The 18,522-nt window shown below is 40.4% G+C and overlaps 1 protein-coding gene across 2 annotated transcripts in view; it reads left to right on the top strand.

Annotated features, from left to right (window-relative positions):
• The window catches only part of LOC137265813 (tyrosine-protein kinase receptor torso-like), a 504,354-nt gene that overhangs the window by 472,957 nt on the left and 12,875 nt on the right, over positions 1 to 18,522 (top strand). For both annotated transcript variants that reach the window (XM_067801275.1, XM_067801276.1), the window contains exon 20: positions 17,785 to 17,999. In XM_067801275.1, the coding sequence (XP_067657376.1) occupies positions 17,785 to 17,999 (215 nt within the window). The remainder of the gene's footprint in view (positions 1 to 17,784; positions 18,000 to 18,522) is intronic.

Genomic DNA, 18,522 nt, shown 5'->3' with positions numbered 1-18,522 from the left:
CTGCATACTTGACATGCTCCTTCTGAATCTTGCCAGTCGCATTGCTGTCAAAAGGAATAGAAAATTCAATGATACAAATAAATTCATTGACTTTATAAAAAACAAAACCAAGATCAGGTTTGTTAGCAGGAATTCTTCTGAGGCTGTGTAATGGCCTATTCCAGAGAAGTTTTAACAACATCATTTTCCAGGATGCCTGGACATGTTCAGGGTTCTACCATGGATGGGCCTGTCAGTCAAGGCCACAGGCATGTCAAAGTAGTAGAAGCAGCCAGCCATGCCATCATGTCATTTAAGATACTCTGTTTAGCCCAAGGAAGGGCATCCACTGACAAAGTGTTGGATAAGCTCAATAATCGCAATTGCAAGTGGGAAGTGACTGGTTCCGAGCAGCAAAAAGGAAGCCCTCAGTTTCACCATCAACAAAATCAACCTTAAATTCTAACAATATTGGCACACATAAAACAGCTGTGGAATTCCTTGTTTTTATCATGAGTCTTGACATGCATGACCAGAGGATTATCCGATAAATAAATATGTGGAAAAGGAAACAATAAAATTCTATCATGAAGAGCCTCACATTAATCAAACCCCCAGCCTCCAGAATTGATTGGCATATATAAATGATTGAGAGAGGACCGAGGGTGGTATGCTCAGTTATCGGACATTTCTGGTCAGGTGGTCAGTCAAGACTCTGGATGTCTTGAGAGCAGAGAGAAAAGTAGAAGGATTTAAAGACAGCAAAAAATGCAAGGACTGAAGGGGTCACCCTGAAATATTCTCCTTCTAAATGGAATAGACTTCTAAATGAAAGTCTGCACCTGCCCTTTTGAGTATATCTCAAGTTGAGTCATCCGGCGACTCGTTATAGACTTGACAAGACACCTCAGAATCCATTCATGAGGGACAGAGTCAAGTGCATTTTTGTACTCAATCCTGCACATGGAGAAATTACAGTGATATGTTTTAGCCTCTTCCAAAATCATTCGTTGAACCCCCGACATCCCTTTTTTGCTCCCCTCTGCACCCTGTAATTTTTATCATTGGGAGAACAGTAGGATCACACAAGGTTTGTCAAACAACCAGTGAAGATTTATATTATGAATTCAAACATGTGATAGGGCAGAAGTTTTGGTGATCAGTCAAATCTCCTTTTTGGGGGAAGGAATAAGTGCGACCTTTGCAGAACCATGCAGGAACATCACCTGTGTTCCCAAGAGAATCAAAACAGTAAAGTAACAGTGTTTGGACACTGGAGTTACTTTCTCATGTATTGCATTGTCATAATCATGAAACCATGGTGCCTGAGGGTTATGGTTACAGGTACTTGTGACCTGGGAAGCTTCTCTTCCTGCATATTGTTGAGTTTAACAGCTAAAGTGGTACACTAAAATGTAACTGGAAATTTCATCAAAGTTCACCAAGACACAAAATACTGTAGCATGAGGTGTTCTTGAGTGTTGTCACAACAAGTAATCACATATACTCCAAAAAAAGAAACTTGACATGTTGTTTTGAAGTTTATTTACTGAGTGCATATAACTTATTCAAACATGACATCACTGCTCAATTACAGTATAACCAATACCAGATTTCCAATACATGATAATCAAGTGTTTCGGAAAACCACAGGGGAGTTGTTAAAGCCACTTGGTCAGTGAAATGTCAGTATTGGTGTGACGCCTTGAGCATCAGTAACAGCTTGGCACTGGTAACCCACAGAAGAAAGGCAATGCCGAATTCTGACTTGAGAGGAACTTGAGAGGAATAGTGTCTGAGGTGGTGGATTGTGCTGGTGCAAGCATCGATAAAGAGTATTCCACAGATATTTAATGGGGGACAAATCGTACAATTGAGAAGGCCAAGGTAACACAGCTTTGCTGGAGGAAGTCCAGTCAAACATCTGCAACGTGAGGTTGAGCATTGTTATGCTCCACAGATCAACCATTGACATTGATAACAGGAACAATATGATGTTGAACTGGTGAGATTTTGTTGTCATTGAGTGTGGTGGAAACATCATCTTCTATCGTGCTTAACTTTGTGTCAACAAGAATTCTAATTTATCGTGTTTCTTTGCTTTACAATTTAATTTGCAGGAAACAAATTTAAACACTGATCCAACTGTTCCTGTTACTACAGCTGCTAATTCAAGTTCTAACACCACGGCTATGATAAGTGCGGCTATGATGGTTGTCAACAGCCCAACTCCTACTGCTCCTAATCCCATGCTAGCTGCCATTAGGGTGGTATCAGCACCATCTATATAGTTTAAAGCTCTAATGTATTTTTTATATAGTGATGCCTGAGCATCACGCTCTTGTTCTAGCTGATGTTTTATTTCATATATCTGTTTCAGTCGAAATACGTCTACACTTCCCTTTATACTTCTTTCTTCATCAATGGCTGGATATTTGTCTGTTATATAGTTTATAAATTATTTTTTAATTATCTATTATTTAATGTTTGATTGATATATTTTAAGCTTATAAGGTTTACATTATCGTACAGGTTAATGGGTGAGATATTAATAGATGTGTGTTTATCAATAATACAAACCCCATCGAGGCTTATTGATGGTTGATAGCCTTTTCTTATAACAATTCGGCTACGCTTATTCTCATGTCTTTTAAACCACAATATTCTAAGACCATCTGAAAGTATTGTTGGCTCAGAAATCTCTGCGAGATATACGTCTGTAATTAGTGTTGTGTGTGGTTTTATACCATATGAATTTGAAGAAATATGATGTTGGTAATTGTATATACTGTGAATGACTAAACTGGCATTCAAGTTGGTTAAAAATGATGTAAGGGTTGGTTAGTGTTATTTTAATTAACCATTCAAGTTCTGTAAAATCTTCTAGTGGCATTCATTTGCATATGTTATCTTCAAGGTATAAAAGGTACGGGGTGCCTTACTCACAAGGTAAAATGAATCTCTTTGTGTCTTCTAGATCACCAAGTGTTACATTGGAGCTAACTACCATTGTTTATGAAACTGTTAGGAAATAGTTTCCAATTGCTTTTCTGATAATGTCTCAGACGTGAACTTCAAACTAATAAGATTTATGTGCTTGGATAGAAAAGTCTTGGTTAGAGATATAGTGTCTTCCACAGTCACTGTGACACCTTGTAGACTGGTGTGTGTCAATCACTTCCCACCCACACATAAATTGAACAAACGCGACCCTGGTGTTTTTTAACCCACTGGAGTTTGATTCCTTTCACAATCTCACTATTGCTCTGGGATAGTTCACCTAGGTAGTCTTGCATGACCAGCGTGGAACATCATGTGGGCCGCTCGAGACTGGTGAAATGGTTACGCTCCATCTCTGTGATGGGACGTAAGCAACGAGCAGGATTCCATTATTTACGACTTTGTTTAGGTAGTGGTCTTTGTTTTCCATGAAAACATATGAAGAAATTAGTGTTACGTTGAGAAACCAGTTGTTTTGAGATGGTAACATCATCCAGCTGTTGTTGTCAGTGAGTATTAGATAGTACGGTTTGTTTTGGTCAACCTTTGCTGTTCTGCCAAAGTCTTCTAAATCAAACAATTTACCACTGAACAATGGGTATATTCTCCATTCACCCGCGTTGTTGCGAACTATATTGTATCGTTGGTTGCTGGCTGATCTTGACGTATCTAGGTTAAAAGTATTACGCATTTGCAAATGTTGTTTATAAGCTTAAAAGCGTATATTTTACCATCTATTCCTGTGTCATCAAACCCTATAGTATCACCTAGGTCTGATAAACTTGTATTAATGCATCTTTTTATTCGCATTCCTGGCCCTTGATCACTAGCCATTATTGTATATGTAGTGTTACGCTTAGGTATCCTATATTTGCAGCATTATTTTTTCTATCTAAAATTTATATTTTTAATTCAGAAATATTACCATTTGTCAATTTTTTATACTGATGCGATGAAAATGACTCAGTGCAGCCCTCATTGTATTTTTCTGTTTTAACCAGAACAGCCCTCAACAATGTAGAAGGACGCTCATTTTGTATATTATCCGTTGTGCTAAGCTGATTGAAATGAATGCATAGTCCGTGGTATGGAATTAGCTCTGGTACTTGATAACCATAAGCGCAGACACCACGGGATATTTCACCTGTTTTTTGCAAGCATCTTAGCCAATGGGCGACTGAGTCTCAGTGATTTTTGCCCGTGGTATGGAATTAGCTCTGGTACTTGATAACCATGAGCGCAAACACCAGGGGATATTTCACTTGTTTTTGCAAGCATCTTAGCCAGTGGGTGACTGAGTGTCAGTGATTTTTCCCCATGCATGTTATCTAACACCACTATTCCATTCGAGTCCATTATTTTAAGTTCAGCGCCTGCGGGTTTGAAAATTTTGTCGTTGAGGGAACACACACTGCAGTAACCATCGGTTATTTTGTTTAGAACTCCATCAATGAACAACTTACTATTTTTTTTTTTGTGGATGTTTGTCCATCGTGGGTAGTAGGTGATATCGCATAGTGATATTTTGAGTTGTGCAGACGTGTTATCAATAATGTGTATAAGTTGAATGGTCTCACCGTTTGTTATATCCGGAAGCGTAATGTACATATTATGATATAAATTCTATATAATAAATATATAATAAAACGACAACATTAATTCCTCCGTCTTCACATACATGAAATTCTTGGTTGCCGCAGATGGATTGTATTTAAGAGCCCAATTCATGGATGTGTTTGAACATTATGGGTTTTCTGTCACAAACGTGAAAACGGTACATGATTTAACAATCCAAAGCAATTCTGGCAGAATTGATTCAATTTCGCTGTGTGGTGTGCGACAACTGGATGTGGCTTGACATTGACAGACACTAGACGTGATGAACTGAGTAAATATGTGTTTACATTTCAAGTGTACTACCATATCAGACGTATTCTCAAAGAAATAAGTGCACCAATACCTTAGGATAAAGCATGGAATGCAATAACAATCCGTACAATAGATGGGCATACGAACGAGTTTGTAACGAATTCGGTGTTGATCCGAAGATGGGACTGGCATTCACCTGGGCCGAACCAGGGATTAGGCATCTAGTGGAAGCCAGTTATGATGTGGTTAAAAAATTGGGTTACAAGTCGTATCACTACTATAAAACAAATGAGTGGGATGACCGGTACTTGACTTTTGATTACAGCAAGGATTACCGCGTTTGAAAGTTTAAACAAGGCCCAGGTGATGATTGTAAAAAATTTATGCTGGATACATCAAAAGGATTCACTCGCGCCGGTATTATCTGTTTAAACGATTCGATTGGAATGTACATGTGGGCTATACACGGTGCTCAATCGGATACGCGTTCCAGTATCATAGGTAATGGAACCGCTTACAACACACCGAAACAGTTCAGACACATTGCAATATGCCAGAACAAAAGTCGACTACGTGTTCGGTGTGGGAATGTACATGGCTCCGAGTGACATGCGTCTGAATATTATTAACATAACAGGCTAAAACAATGAAATAATCATTGCCTCGTCAGACCAAAAATTGGTTGTTAATACTGATGTCAACGTCTCCCACGTACCACCATCCCCCACTGGTGAAACGAGTATAGTGGCATCACCACCAGAGCCAAGGGTTAAACTAGGGGGTGTGGGACCAACAGTATCCCTCACCATGCAGGCGTCCAATCAGCAGCACATCGATCGTAAAACAGCGCTGTTCATCGGAGGGGTTGTGGTTGGCTTATTTGGTTAAAAATTCCCTAGGTGCAACGTACACAAGCCCAGCCATGGCGACGATGAATTCCCACAGATTTTGATCAAGCCATGTGGCAGTTTTGCCCAGTGTGCTGAGCAGCCACGATACAATACTTCCTAGGATACTGGGCAGGGCTTCTGCAACCTTTACCAGCGAGTTTAGCCAGGGCCTCTTTAAGTGATTTCAGATGTTTTTTTTATCCAGTCTCTGATGTCACCACCACATGGTTGTGGTGAAACCCCACTGGGAGAACCCCCTCCAGTAACAGATACTACAATAGTTGATGTGATGAAACCGAATGCTGTCAGGACACTAGCAAAGGTGATGCCTTGCTCTCGGAACAACATTTGTTTCCTGTCGGCGGATTCCAGTCATGTACGGCTCTGATCTTCTAAATTGCGTAGTCATATCATCGTCTTGCATTTCCTTGAGTTTGTTTTTTTCACTAGCGATGGGCTTGTCGAGTTCGTTCAGTTTCACCATGTTGTTCACAAGTTCTCAGTGTACACGTTTCAAGACTTCGTCTAGGCCGTACATATCCGTCATTGGAAATTTAAACCCTGGCAACGGTTTGTCCAAGTATTTACTCAACACTTTTTCGATGCTGTCAGACGCTTCTGTAGCATGCTGTGTTATGTCACCATGGACACCCGACTGCAAGTTGCTTAATTCTGATCTGGTAGCTTGAAGATCTTGAATGACCTTGGGGGATATGAGGTGTGGGGTTTGCCCCATCTTTGGTTTTGCACCACCGTAATCCTGCATGTTTAGTTTTTCACGGGTAAAATTGACCCCATGGTGACCGGCTAGTGGTTTTCTAGTGTGTCTGTTAATGAGGTCAACATCTGGGTTATCCTTAAGACATAGAATGCCCTTTTCATCTATGAAAAACTTCGAATAGTCTTGACCCTGAGGTTCAATGTAGTTTCTATCGCTTTTTAACCCATCGTAACAATCGTTTACTATTGTTTTCAAAATCCTTTTTAAATCCTTTTTAGAAGATTAAGAGAACCGCTAGGCGTCAGAGGTGTTCCCCGGTCGGTTACTATTATGAACGACCCAAGCAAGACCAGGACCAAGTACTGTTGGTTAGAAAACTTTGGTGAAAACGACGTCATAGTGCCAGGACTGGCATTTAACATCAAGTTGGATTCAACCAATGACAAATGTGAATTCATAAATAATGTGGGTCGTGCTATAGTCAAGAAGACCACTATAAAACTTAGTGGCAATGAGGTGCTTAGCATAGACAACAGTGATGTATATTACGGTTACACAGACCTATGGAATAGTGAGAGAGAACGTGAAAACAGTGTGTACCAGGGAATCGGCAGCAGAAAATCACATAGGTTACATGTCGGGTACGCCTTCACACCAGATGAGACATCCAAAACACCAAATAGTCAAAAAGCAGTCGCTGAAGCGTATGGAAATAGGTTTTGTATCCCGCTTGACTTTGAGTTGCTAACTGGGCATGCGCCGTTTTACCAAGCTGCATTGGGCGACAGGCTCTAATACGTCTCACGTTCAATGATGACGACAAATCATTCGTACAAAGGACAGTGTCGATCTGGCTAGTTATGACAACATCTCATGAGAGTTTGACATGGTTACTAGTCCAGATCTTGCCAGACAGATTCAAAATCAGTACTCTGGAAAAATGACCATCCTATATGATAGGATAGTGCGACACAGTATGATAGCATGACAACATATGGAATATTAACATGAACGTGCCGGTGTGATCGATGAAAGGGTATATTGATCATATCCATCGAGGAATACAACCCATTCACAAAAGACAGCAAGAAATTTTTCAATCCAGAAATCACCGAAGTAGAAGTGACCATAGAGGGAGTGCCTAATCAGTTATTTATCCATGGAATGAGAGTGCACCAGCAGTTGGAAGAAAAAATGAAACTACCAGCGATCAAACGAAACTCAGTAGTCGACAACGTGGTCAGTGACCTGAATCTATACTCCGTGAATATCGGTGATTACTTAACAACAAAGTATGCGTTGTGGTTGGATATGAGATCGACAGATGATCACTCTAAACAGTAGTGGGCATCGTATCGACAACGAAAGCGAGGGTATAACCATTCAAATAATGAAGAAGGCTTAAAGAGCTGGTAAAGTGTGTTTATGTTTACATGTAATTATGGATGCGCAACTTAATATAGACAATGGGAGATTCGTGCAAGCCATCTACTGACCTGCGGTCTGCCATGTGCAAGACTTCAAGTGGGGGGTGCTGCGGACAGCCGACTAACTAATTCCACCACACTGCCCCATGATCCACACTGCACTATAATTTGTGGACAGACGGATTGTGGTAAGACTGTTTTCATACTGGATTTGTTGGAGGGATACTATAAATATGTATTTGACAAAATCATTATCTTATGCCCTACTGTAGACATGAACAAGACTTACAAGGATAGATCCTGGGTGATGAAGGACCAGTGGACACGGCTACAAGAGTATTTAAAATTTTTTCACAACCATTTTAAAGGAAAACTGACGTTGTTCATCCTGGATGACTGCAGCGCTAATAGAGAGATAACAAAAGAAGGAGACATGCTATCGTATTTAGCGTCGACACGCAAATCACAGCATCTGGGTGTTGACACAAAAATTCAACTCGCAAACGCGATGGGTGACATTTTTCACTACAAGGATAGGGATTCGTTCGAGGAGTGTTTTAGAGAGAACGATGTGATGAGTAAACCAATACAGGAATGAGTGAAGAAACAGCTTGCTGAAACTAAACATGCTAAGCTCATGTTGAAAACCAACCAACCAACCAGTGGATTACCAAATAATAGTTTTGTAAATTTTAGTAATTTTTAGTAATGTTTTAGTAATGTTTTAGTAATGTTTTAGTAATGTTTTAGTAATTTTTATGCAGGTTTTTAAAGTTCTAGTTGTGAGTAACCTACCCTTTATCTCTTTGTGTTTAGTGTGTGTTGGATATTATTTATGAATAAAAAAAAATAGATTACTATATTATGAAATGGAGTAAACTTTTTTTGTGGGAGGACCTGTTTATCGATAATGCCTTGAGCTATATCAGTTGTGCTTTGTATCACAAATACGGTATGTGTCTAGCCCCGATGACAGCAGCGATCATCACAGCAAAGCATTGTAAATTTAATAAAACAAATAATAATAATAATAATATACAGAGAGCAGAAGGGGCGAGAAAGGGATGTTGGGGGTGCAAGGATCAACTTCTTGTACAGAAAATGATTTTGGAAGAGGCTAAGACATACCACCGCAACCTCTCCATGTGCTGGATAGACTACAAAAAGGCATATGACTCTGTCCCTCACGAATGGATTCTGAAGTCTCTTCAGTGTATTGACCTCCCTGAGCGACTACTTGATTTACTCAAGTCTTTGATGAGTTGCTGGTCGACTCAACTTGAGATGTACTCGCAAGGAGAGGTGTAGACTTCGAAATCTATTCCAATCAGAAGGGGAATTTTCCAGGGGGACTCCTTCAGTCCTTTGCCTTTTCGTCTGTCTCTAAATCCTTTGAGTTTTCTGCTCAACAGGGAGGAAGGGTACCACCCCGGACCTCCTCAGCACAGATCCCCAACACCTTTTACTCATCTCCTCTGTATGGATGACATCGAGCTCCTTGCCAAAGGAGAGACCAATTTGAAAGAACAGGTTCTCCTTGTCGAGTCCTTCTCTAATGATATTGGCATGACATTTGGACTCGATAAATGTAATACTCTTCATCTGAAACGTGGCAAGGTAACTAATGATGGATCGGTCAAGTTGCAAGGGGGAGGAGTTATTGATCTTGTGGAAGATCAGGCCTACACCTATCTTGGAATGCAAGTTCGAGACAAGCACCAGAATGCCCAGATTCAAGATAAACTTCGGGCCGAGTATAAATCTTGTTTAAAGAAAATCTGGAGTTCAGAGCTAAATGTTCGAAACAAAGTCAAAGCCACCAATACTTTTGCTGTGCCAGTCCTCTCCTATTCCTTTGGAGTAGTTGATTGGACAAAACAAGACATCCAGACTCTTGACCACCTGACCAGAAGGATCATGTCTGATAACAGAGCACACCACCCTCGTTCCTCTCTTAATCGTTTATATATGCCAGTCAATTCAGGAGGTCGGGGTTTGATTAATGTGGAAGCTCTTCATGACAGAATTTTATTGTGTACTTTTGCACATATTTATTTGTCAGATGATCATCTGGTGATGCACGTCAAGATTCATGATGAAAGCAAGGAATTCCACAGCTACTTTAAGCGTGCCAAGGTTGTTGGACACAATTTGAAATTTGAAGTTGATTTTGTTGATGGCGATGTACTGCTGGACGGTACAGTGATGGGAGTAAACCAGGTGAAGTCTTTCACCAAGTCTGCCCAGAGTCGGTCCTTTGTGGAAAAGCTGTCTGAGAAGCCACTGCATCGTGTGTATATTCAGTGTGTGGAACAGAACAGCAATCCAACCGACTCCTTCGCCTGGATGAAGTCTGCTGGTCTCAAATGTGAAACTGAGGGCTTCCTTTTTGCTGCTCAGGACCAGTCACTTCCCACTCGCAATTGCCAGAATGTGATTCTTAAAGAAAATATCAATATGAAATGTCTTCTTTGCAACACCTTGTCAGTGGATGCCCTTCCTTGGCACAAACAGCATATCTTAAAAGACATGATGGCATGGCTCGCTGCTTTTACTATCGTCTCCACCATGCCTGTGGCTTTGACTCCGAGGTCCATCCAGGGCGTCCAGGGCGTCCTGGAAAATGATGCTTTTAAACTTCTCTGGAATAGGCCAATATACAGCCTGAGACGAATTCTAGCCAACAAACCTGATCTTGTCCTTTTTGATAAAACTAATGAAATTATTTATATCATTGAATTTTCTGTCCCTTTTGACAGCAATGTGATTGGCAAGATTCAGGAAAAGCAGGATAAATATGCGGACCTCGCCTTTGAAATGTCTTGCTTGCATCCCAAGTACACTGTCGTCAGACTCCCCATTGTTCTCAGTGCCCTTGGTTTGGTACCTCCTGATCTCTTGGCGCAGATCAGGAGAGTGCCCGGGTTCTCCACCGGGAGCACAGCCCTTCTCACAATTTGGGTAATGCAGAAGGCTGCAGTGTTGGGTAGCCTCCATATTCTCCGGAAAGTTCTTCGTGGGTTCGACTAGGCAGTGTTTCCTGGGAGAAGTCCCATTCGCTGTCTGCGCTGTGTGTAGAGGGGGCGAGGGCCCTGAGCTGATGATGAGCTTGACCAGCCTGACTGTGCCAGGATCACCCAAACCCTCTCTGCTGCATTTCATTTCTAATCTGTGAATAATAATAATATAAAAGATAGATGCTGCTCAGGAAGTGATAACCAAGATTCTGGAGCCGTTGGTGTTACCCCCATACCCCCAATCTGTGGACATGGACAGCAGACTGCACCAGGAGCCAGTGATGCAAGTCACCAAGAAGAACCAAAAAAGAGTTGAAGCTGGTAGAAAAAATGCCTAAGTCAGGCACAAAAAAAATACTAGTACTTACATGAGGGGGTACCCCACGTGGGTGACTGTAGGTGGTGTAGTAGCACTACTGTTGTTTCATTATATATGTTATTTAAACCAAAACAACCCCAACCACAGCCATCACCAACACCCCCAGAGGAGATCAACCCTCATATTATGTTATAATTAAACTATTATTTTCATTAATATACATTATGTCTGACGAAAAAAACATTCGTTGAAAATGCATACCACGCATTAGTGGTTTCTCGATTAGCAGTAGGATATGCTTGGTTGACTAAAATGATTATAAAACAACTGACTGTAAAACTTGACTTCAACCTGCAAGATTCTTATGCTTACTATGAACATTGGTATGGCGATGGCCATAAAGGACTTTCTGGTAAAACAAGGTATTATACCTGAAAATATTTTAGAGTAATGTATGTAATATGGCCACGATAGCAATGATGGTTGGTGGGGCTCTTGTGAATGCCCTAGCATTTTCTGGGAGTAATTTTCTTTTATCCTCAATTGAGAGAGTCAGACGCGGCAAAGGTAGAAGCGGAATGGAATCGACACAATTTAGCTGTAGAAAAGTCACAGGCCGCACAGGCTGAATATGCTTAGATGAATGAAGAGACTAGATTTTATTAATGATCAACTCCAGCATGAAGGTCATTCAGTGAGAACTTTCAAGGAAGATGATGAGGCCATGAAAGAATACTACATGTTAACGGGTAAACAACTGGAACCATTAGGCAATGCTTAACATTGACATGTTTTCGTAAATTCTCCATCGTTTTACTGAATTTACTGAATGAGTTTTCCATTAATTTGTATAGGTTTTTCTCAAAGTCGTTAGTTGCCAGCTTTCTCAGGTCAGTGTTCATTCTAATGTAAGGTTCCATCCATGGGCTTTGATTGAACTTCAGTTTTCTATGTATTTTAGACAGCTTCATACCCAGCAATAGATACAGCTGTAAATTACAATAGTGAACGATATATACTGAAAGGCAAAAGAAACGTTGTAGTTTTCAGTTCATGAAATTTATATCAATGACATAGTTAGGTCGACTTGATAATATCAACCAACATTTATGAAACATTATTTAAAGTGAAAAGGTAAAGTTTTGTCTGAAAACATTTTTCTTGAAAATTTGATTACTTTTTACTGTTTTTGGACAAGGATCACTACACCCAAACTCTACATTGAAAGCACAATGCACATGCATCTCATGGGCATCCAGGGTATAAATTGCCACCCTGACTGCTCGCACATCAGTCGTTTCCTGACTACAGCAGCTATGCCATGGTTAACAAGAGATCAACGTCAACAGGCCATCGGACGTCTTCAAGCTGGACAACACCCTTCTGTCATCGCCATGGATTTCAACTGTTCTGTTAGAACGATTGAACGTCTCAGAGAGCGATTCCACGCCACTAACAGCACAGATAACCGTCCACGGGTAACCACACAATACCAAGATTGTCAAATCGCCCGTCAACACATGCAAGATCGCTTCTGTAGGGAACAGACACAGCTCAAGGCACCATCGGCATCCATCAAAGAGCGGTCAGCGACCATACAGTTCGGCTACGCCTTGAAGCCAGCCATCTGTTTTGTAGATGGCCTGCTCATGGTCCAGTTCTTACACAATGTCACCAATGTGAACGTCTAAACTGGGCACAACTGCGTCAACACTGGCATCAGAGACGTTGCAGAAGAGTGATCTTCTCGGATGAAAGTCGATATTGTGTGTCCGTAGCCCATGGGAGGACTAGGGTTTGGTGTCATAGGGGAGAATGCTTCCAAGATGCTTGTGTGATGGAGAGAAACGCTTGGGGTGGTCCGAGCATCATGGTATGGGGTGGAATCAGGCTTAACCAGAAACTTGGGCCTGTAATCTTCCAGAACCATGGTCCAGGACGAGGGAATGGTGTGACAGCTGCCTGGTACATTGATCAAGTCCTTAGACCCCACGTTGTGCTGTTTTTTGCACGTGATCGGAACTATGTTTTCCAGCAAGACAATGCACGTGCTCATACTGCCAGACTCACGAGAACATTCTTGGATCAACACAATGTTGAAACCATGCCATCGCCAGCCCTGAGCCCAGACCTAAACCCTATTGAGCATTTGTGGGATGAGATCCAAAGACGCCTCAATGACGTCAGACCACGGCCGACAATTGGAGACCAACTACGGGCAGTGTTCCTGAGAGTGTGGGCACAAATTCCTATGGCCTTTGAATTGGCTCGTACACTCCGTGGTCAGGAGGTGTGCTGCATTATGATGTTTCAAGTAACCAGAAATGCAATATTAAACTATTGATTATCCAATAACAGTTTGTTGTCTTTTCATTGTAACCTTGGTTCTCATAAATATGGTGTGTAAAATTACACCAGTTAGTACCACGTTTACAAGTGACGTTTCTTATGCTTTTCAGTGTACTTTGTTTTATTCATCGATTTTGGTACCAGTTTCTCAACATTAGCTAGCAGTCCATTCATCACGTTATGTTGGTACTCAGACATCCAGTCTTGGTTAACCCTCAACCGTTCAGGTGCCAGGGGGTAACTATTGTAAGACTGGTGCAATTCCACTGGGTATTCTAAGTCCACTTCGAGTATATAACCCTTATTAGAAGTGGGGGATACCCCCACAACAGATTGAAAATTACACTCAGGCACCCATTCGAATCCCCCTGTCAGTAGATATTGACTCATAGCCCAGCCGTACAGGTTGTTGGCATCGAGGTAGAGTAGGTGGTTTGTAGGTTTGTTGTTTGCTTTAGCATAACGTTTCGATACCATAGAAATACCCCCACGTAACCCTTTCTGAATAAACAGATGCATATCGAAATCGGTGAATAATTCTAACTCCACACCAGTTTTCTTCAGTAGGGCATTCCACGAGAGACCAGGACTCGAATAATACCACGCAGGGTCCAACCGATATTTCTTTGAACACGTTTTGTGTGAACCTGTGATTAGGGGATTGGGCCACTGTATCGATTGGTTTAATGATGGCTTCAAAGTCAGCGTAGATAATGTATGGTACTGACATTTGAATTTTGTGGTTGATAAGCATCAAGATATTGTTGGTTTTGGTCGGCACATCTACCCGTACGGCTGTCTCCCCTACACCTAGCAGATGGGCTTTAGAAAACCCTGGAAGGCACCTTTCACAGAAGTGTTTCTTTCCCTCATATTTCGATTGATCGTACAACAGTCGGCTGAAATTCTTAATCCATGTGTAGCGATATTTTTCACCTTGTTGTACCAGAAATATATTGAATATTTTACGATTATCCTTATACAATAAAGGGCTTATCCTGTGCACTATTATGTTTTTACCTTCGTGACCGAATATGTTTATAGCTCAGTCTGGGTTCTGTTTTTCTATTTTATTGATCTGAGGGATGGGATGTGTTCATCTACACCTGCCCAATTGATCTCATCATCTTCCGGATAACTGGAAAGTCTGTCATAATGTTGTTCAGCAGGAAATTTAGCAGATCTTATCGCTATCCTCATACAATTGTTACCATGGTTTTTAACATTAACCATAGTGTGTTTGTTCTTAAAATGCACAGGAAGGGGTATGTAACCTTTCAACGGTTTATAGATTGCTATATCCAGGTAGATCATATTAATCATATCAACAACTAAACCAGACCTCCTATTAGTATAACTTTCTAGTGTTTCTCGAATTTTTTCAAATGACCTGTCAGTGGAAGAGTTGATAGTATCTGATTGCGTTTTAACTTCCTGATTACCTCTGAAGTAAACATTGGTGTATCAAGTAGCTCCATCTGCCTGTTGTTTCTCCAGTGTAATCTTTAATGTTTGTTGAAATTTAATACCTCTTAATTCATTCAGTTCTTCGTTCACTTTATGAAGTACCAATAGTTTCATATCTCCAAAGTCTATATTTCTTTGAACTTCCAGCTTCTAACCCCTCAAATATGTTCCTATAGCATGCTCAGTTGGGGTGAATTGTAATTCTATGGGTGTTTGTTCCTTTAGTAATTCGATGAGCTCAGACTTCCTCATACGTGAATACCCCGCATTCCACGCCCACATGCTTCCTTTATTAGCTCTTTCACAGTAGGTTTTTTTTTAATAATTTACTCCTAATAAATCTAATAACTCAGGTTTCCTCATACGAGAATACCCTCACACTCCACACTCACGTGCTCGCTTTTTCAACTCACGCTTTCATATTATGTGTGAAACATTTCTCTAATTGGGCACCCAGTGTGGGATTTATCGATCGTCATCTACCACCGTTGCCATAGAACTATCATGTGACCACAGTGTGCCTATTAAAGATTTGTCCTCACCTAATCAATATAGTTACTCTGTGTGGTGACCTGTGGTTGGCTGTCAGTGGTCACCTAATGTGAACTGTGCACGCAGATGGGTAGTGTCTGTTTTTTCAGAGTTTGTGAAGAAGGGGTTTAGATTGCATTATTGATATTATATAGCATATATGTTGGGTGTGGTTCAAACCCACTATTAATAATACTACTTAGAAGTATGTTGTATTCCCCTGTAAACTAACATAGGAACAATTATCACGTTCCCACAAGTGTATCAGGGGAGGATTCCTGTAAGGAATAGTGCTTGGGAAGAAAGGAAGAAAGACAACACAGAAGATCATGGGTTTTAGTGGGGAAACAAGAAAGACCTGTGACCTGTGGGTAGACCTGTGGATCAGTGTCATGCGCTTGTGAGACTTCAAATAAAAACATGACAATATGAGCAAAATAAGTAGTGTTTATTATCAACAAAACCACTTGATGTACTCAGTTGCAAATGCTCCCAACAAACACTCACCAACTTAATTGCTTGTACAAATAATCCACATGTGCAAACACTATTTGCTCAAGCATTCACATTTGCCAAACATACAATACACACACCCCTTTCAAAGACTTAAAAAATAATAATATATGAAATCAATGTTTCTAAACACAGTTGTCCAGGAACAAGTCAAACACTTGAAAGTTCAATGCAGATATGCACTTCTGCCCTGCCATATCGAAGACTTGGATAATACCAGTTTACATATTGTTTTAACATGAATGTCTCACCATATTATGATATGTGAGTACAAATCATACACTTGTGTGAAGAGTTCATGTTAGCGTGTATCTGTAGCACTAATGCACAACTTGAGTATGGTGGATAAACTAATGTGCACTTGAGTATCCACCCTAATGTGGCCTATACAGGACTATCAGTTACATATTGTAGTCAGTGTAACAGCTTCCCAAAAGTGAAAGCTAACCTGCTGACCCAGTGACACCATCATGGCATAACAGCTGACAATGTTTCATACAGCTAAAGATATAACAATGATGTCACACACCAACATACATATAGGTGTAGCTTTGAAAAGGCAAATACTCGACTTGCATCATTTCCAACACCTACCAATGCCCCTGATGTTCAGCATCAGCACTGAAAAAACTGACTAGGGGTCTATCATCTAAACTCATGGACAAACAGTTTTGAATTTTTGACGTTCACGTTAGTAAAATCATTCGTCCACACACTGCCTAATGATGTACTTGTTATCATGTTGGCTGTATAGAAGCACATGAATTAGTGAAAAATGGCAAAATATGCATGTGCAACTGGATTATCGTGGCAGCAGTGGCAGCGGCTCTGGTACATGTCATCAGTTGACTTACAATGCTATGACGTACTTGCAGCAGGTATCACAGGTCATTGTCCTCAGCGTTGAATGGCACTGATCCATGAACATCATTGTAGGGTATAGTGGGCAAAGATTGTACACTGCTGGTTGGTACAAAATTGGCAGCAGGTGGTTTTTCCAGACGAAAGTCAATTCACCACATTCTATAATGTTGGCCTGGTGGGAGTTTATCGTCACAAGGGAGAAAGACTAGCACTGACCTGCATCCATGAAGTGCATTCTGTTGTAGGAGGTGTTGTGATTGTGTGGGAAGGAATTTTTGGGCATCAATGTACACAATTGGTCCTAACACATGGAAACTTGAATGCTCAGAGGTACAGAAATGACATTTTTCAATGCTGGCTTCATTTAATATACACTAACTAAAAAATTGTATGTTTTGCTTTGATTTTATTGATCATTAATAAGGGGGTTTACTTTCTTTTGCCTTCTAGAATAATTTAATATGAAATATGACATCTACGAAAAATTGCAAATTGTGAATGTTTAAAAGGTACAATGTTACTATCGGCAACATATTTACATTCCCTATAATCTTCTGTTTAGAATGTGCATTGCATGGGTTAGTTGGTTTTGCAGTTTTAGGGCGACGTGGGCCCATATGAGGCCTGTTTGCAGCCAACACATTGCCTTGATTTAATAAACAATCATATGTAGTTTCGTTACAATTTCAGAAAGAAATGGCTTAGTCAAGATAAAAGAAATGACAACACTATTAATATTAGTTTGGATAGATGTATATATGTAACTAATAAACTCTGCTTTGTAGTACATCATGTCTTTGTTACCTCCCTTTAATTGCAAATAATTTTGTTTTTTCAGGAGTTTTTATCACAGAAAAAATTTGTACACCGAGATTTAGCCACACGTAATATATTAGTGTACAGTCACCGTCTGCTGAAGATATCAGATTTTGGTCTGTCACGTGATGTATATGAGACAAATGTCTACCAGCCAACTTCTGCCCGGAAACTCCCATACAAATGGATGGCACTAGAGTCTATATTTGACAATGTCTTCACCACAAAGAGTGATGTGTAAGTCCTTCATAATGTACTAGTAATCACACTGTTTATGTCACTACTTGCCAAACAGAAATAAACAGCCATTTTGTTACTAAGTATGCTGAAAGCCATTAAAAATTCAGTTGGTATCTTTGTTGTTCTAGAACTTACAAAAGTTCTATTGAAGATATTTTTCCTGAAATAGGGAGGATGTATGTATATTCTGGCCCATTTTTAGTTTGAGTCACTGAGCATTCCTCTCAATTGAATTTTGATGCTTTTTATAAACACAACCACGCTCATGAAACATGTTGAGCACATGCATTACCTGCAGCCAGGCCCTTTAAAAGTGCTAGAATTTTTTTTATTGTAGAACTCAATCATTTTGAGAAAATGTGACATGTGAGACAAGATGAAAGGAATCAGTATCAGTATCATCAGCCAAGGCGCTTCATATGTGATGATTGCCAGGTACTTTAATGTGCATCCATCCACTGGACGATCAGACAGAGACAACATTTTCGGGCAAATGGAAGTGTTCAGATAGTCTTTGACC

This window comes from Haliotis asinina, chromosome 15 (assembly GCF_037392515.1).
Source record: "Haliotis asinina isolate JCU_RB_2024 chromosome 15, JCU_Hal_asi_v2, whole genome shotgun sequence".
Lineage (NCBI taxonomy): Eukaryota > Metazoa > Mollusca > Gastropoda > Lepetellida > Haliotidae > Haliotis > Haliotis asinina.
The sequence above is the reverse complement of the archived record's forward strand: the minus strand, read 5'-3'. Positions and strand labels throughout refer to the sequence as shown.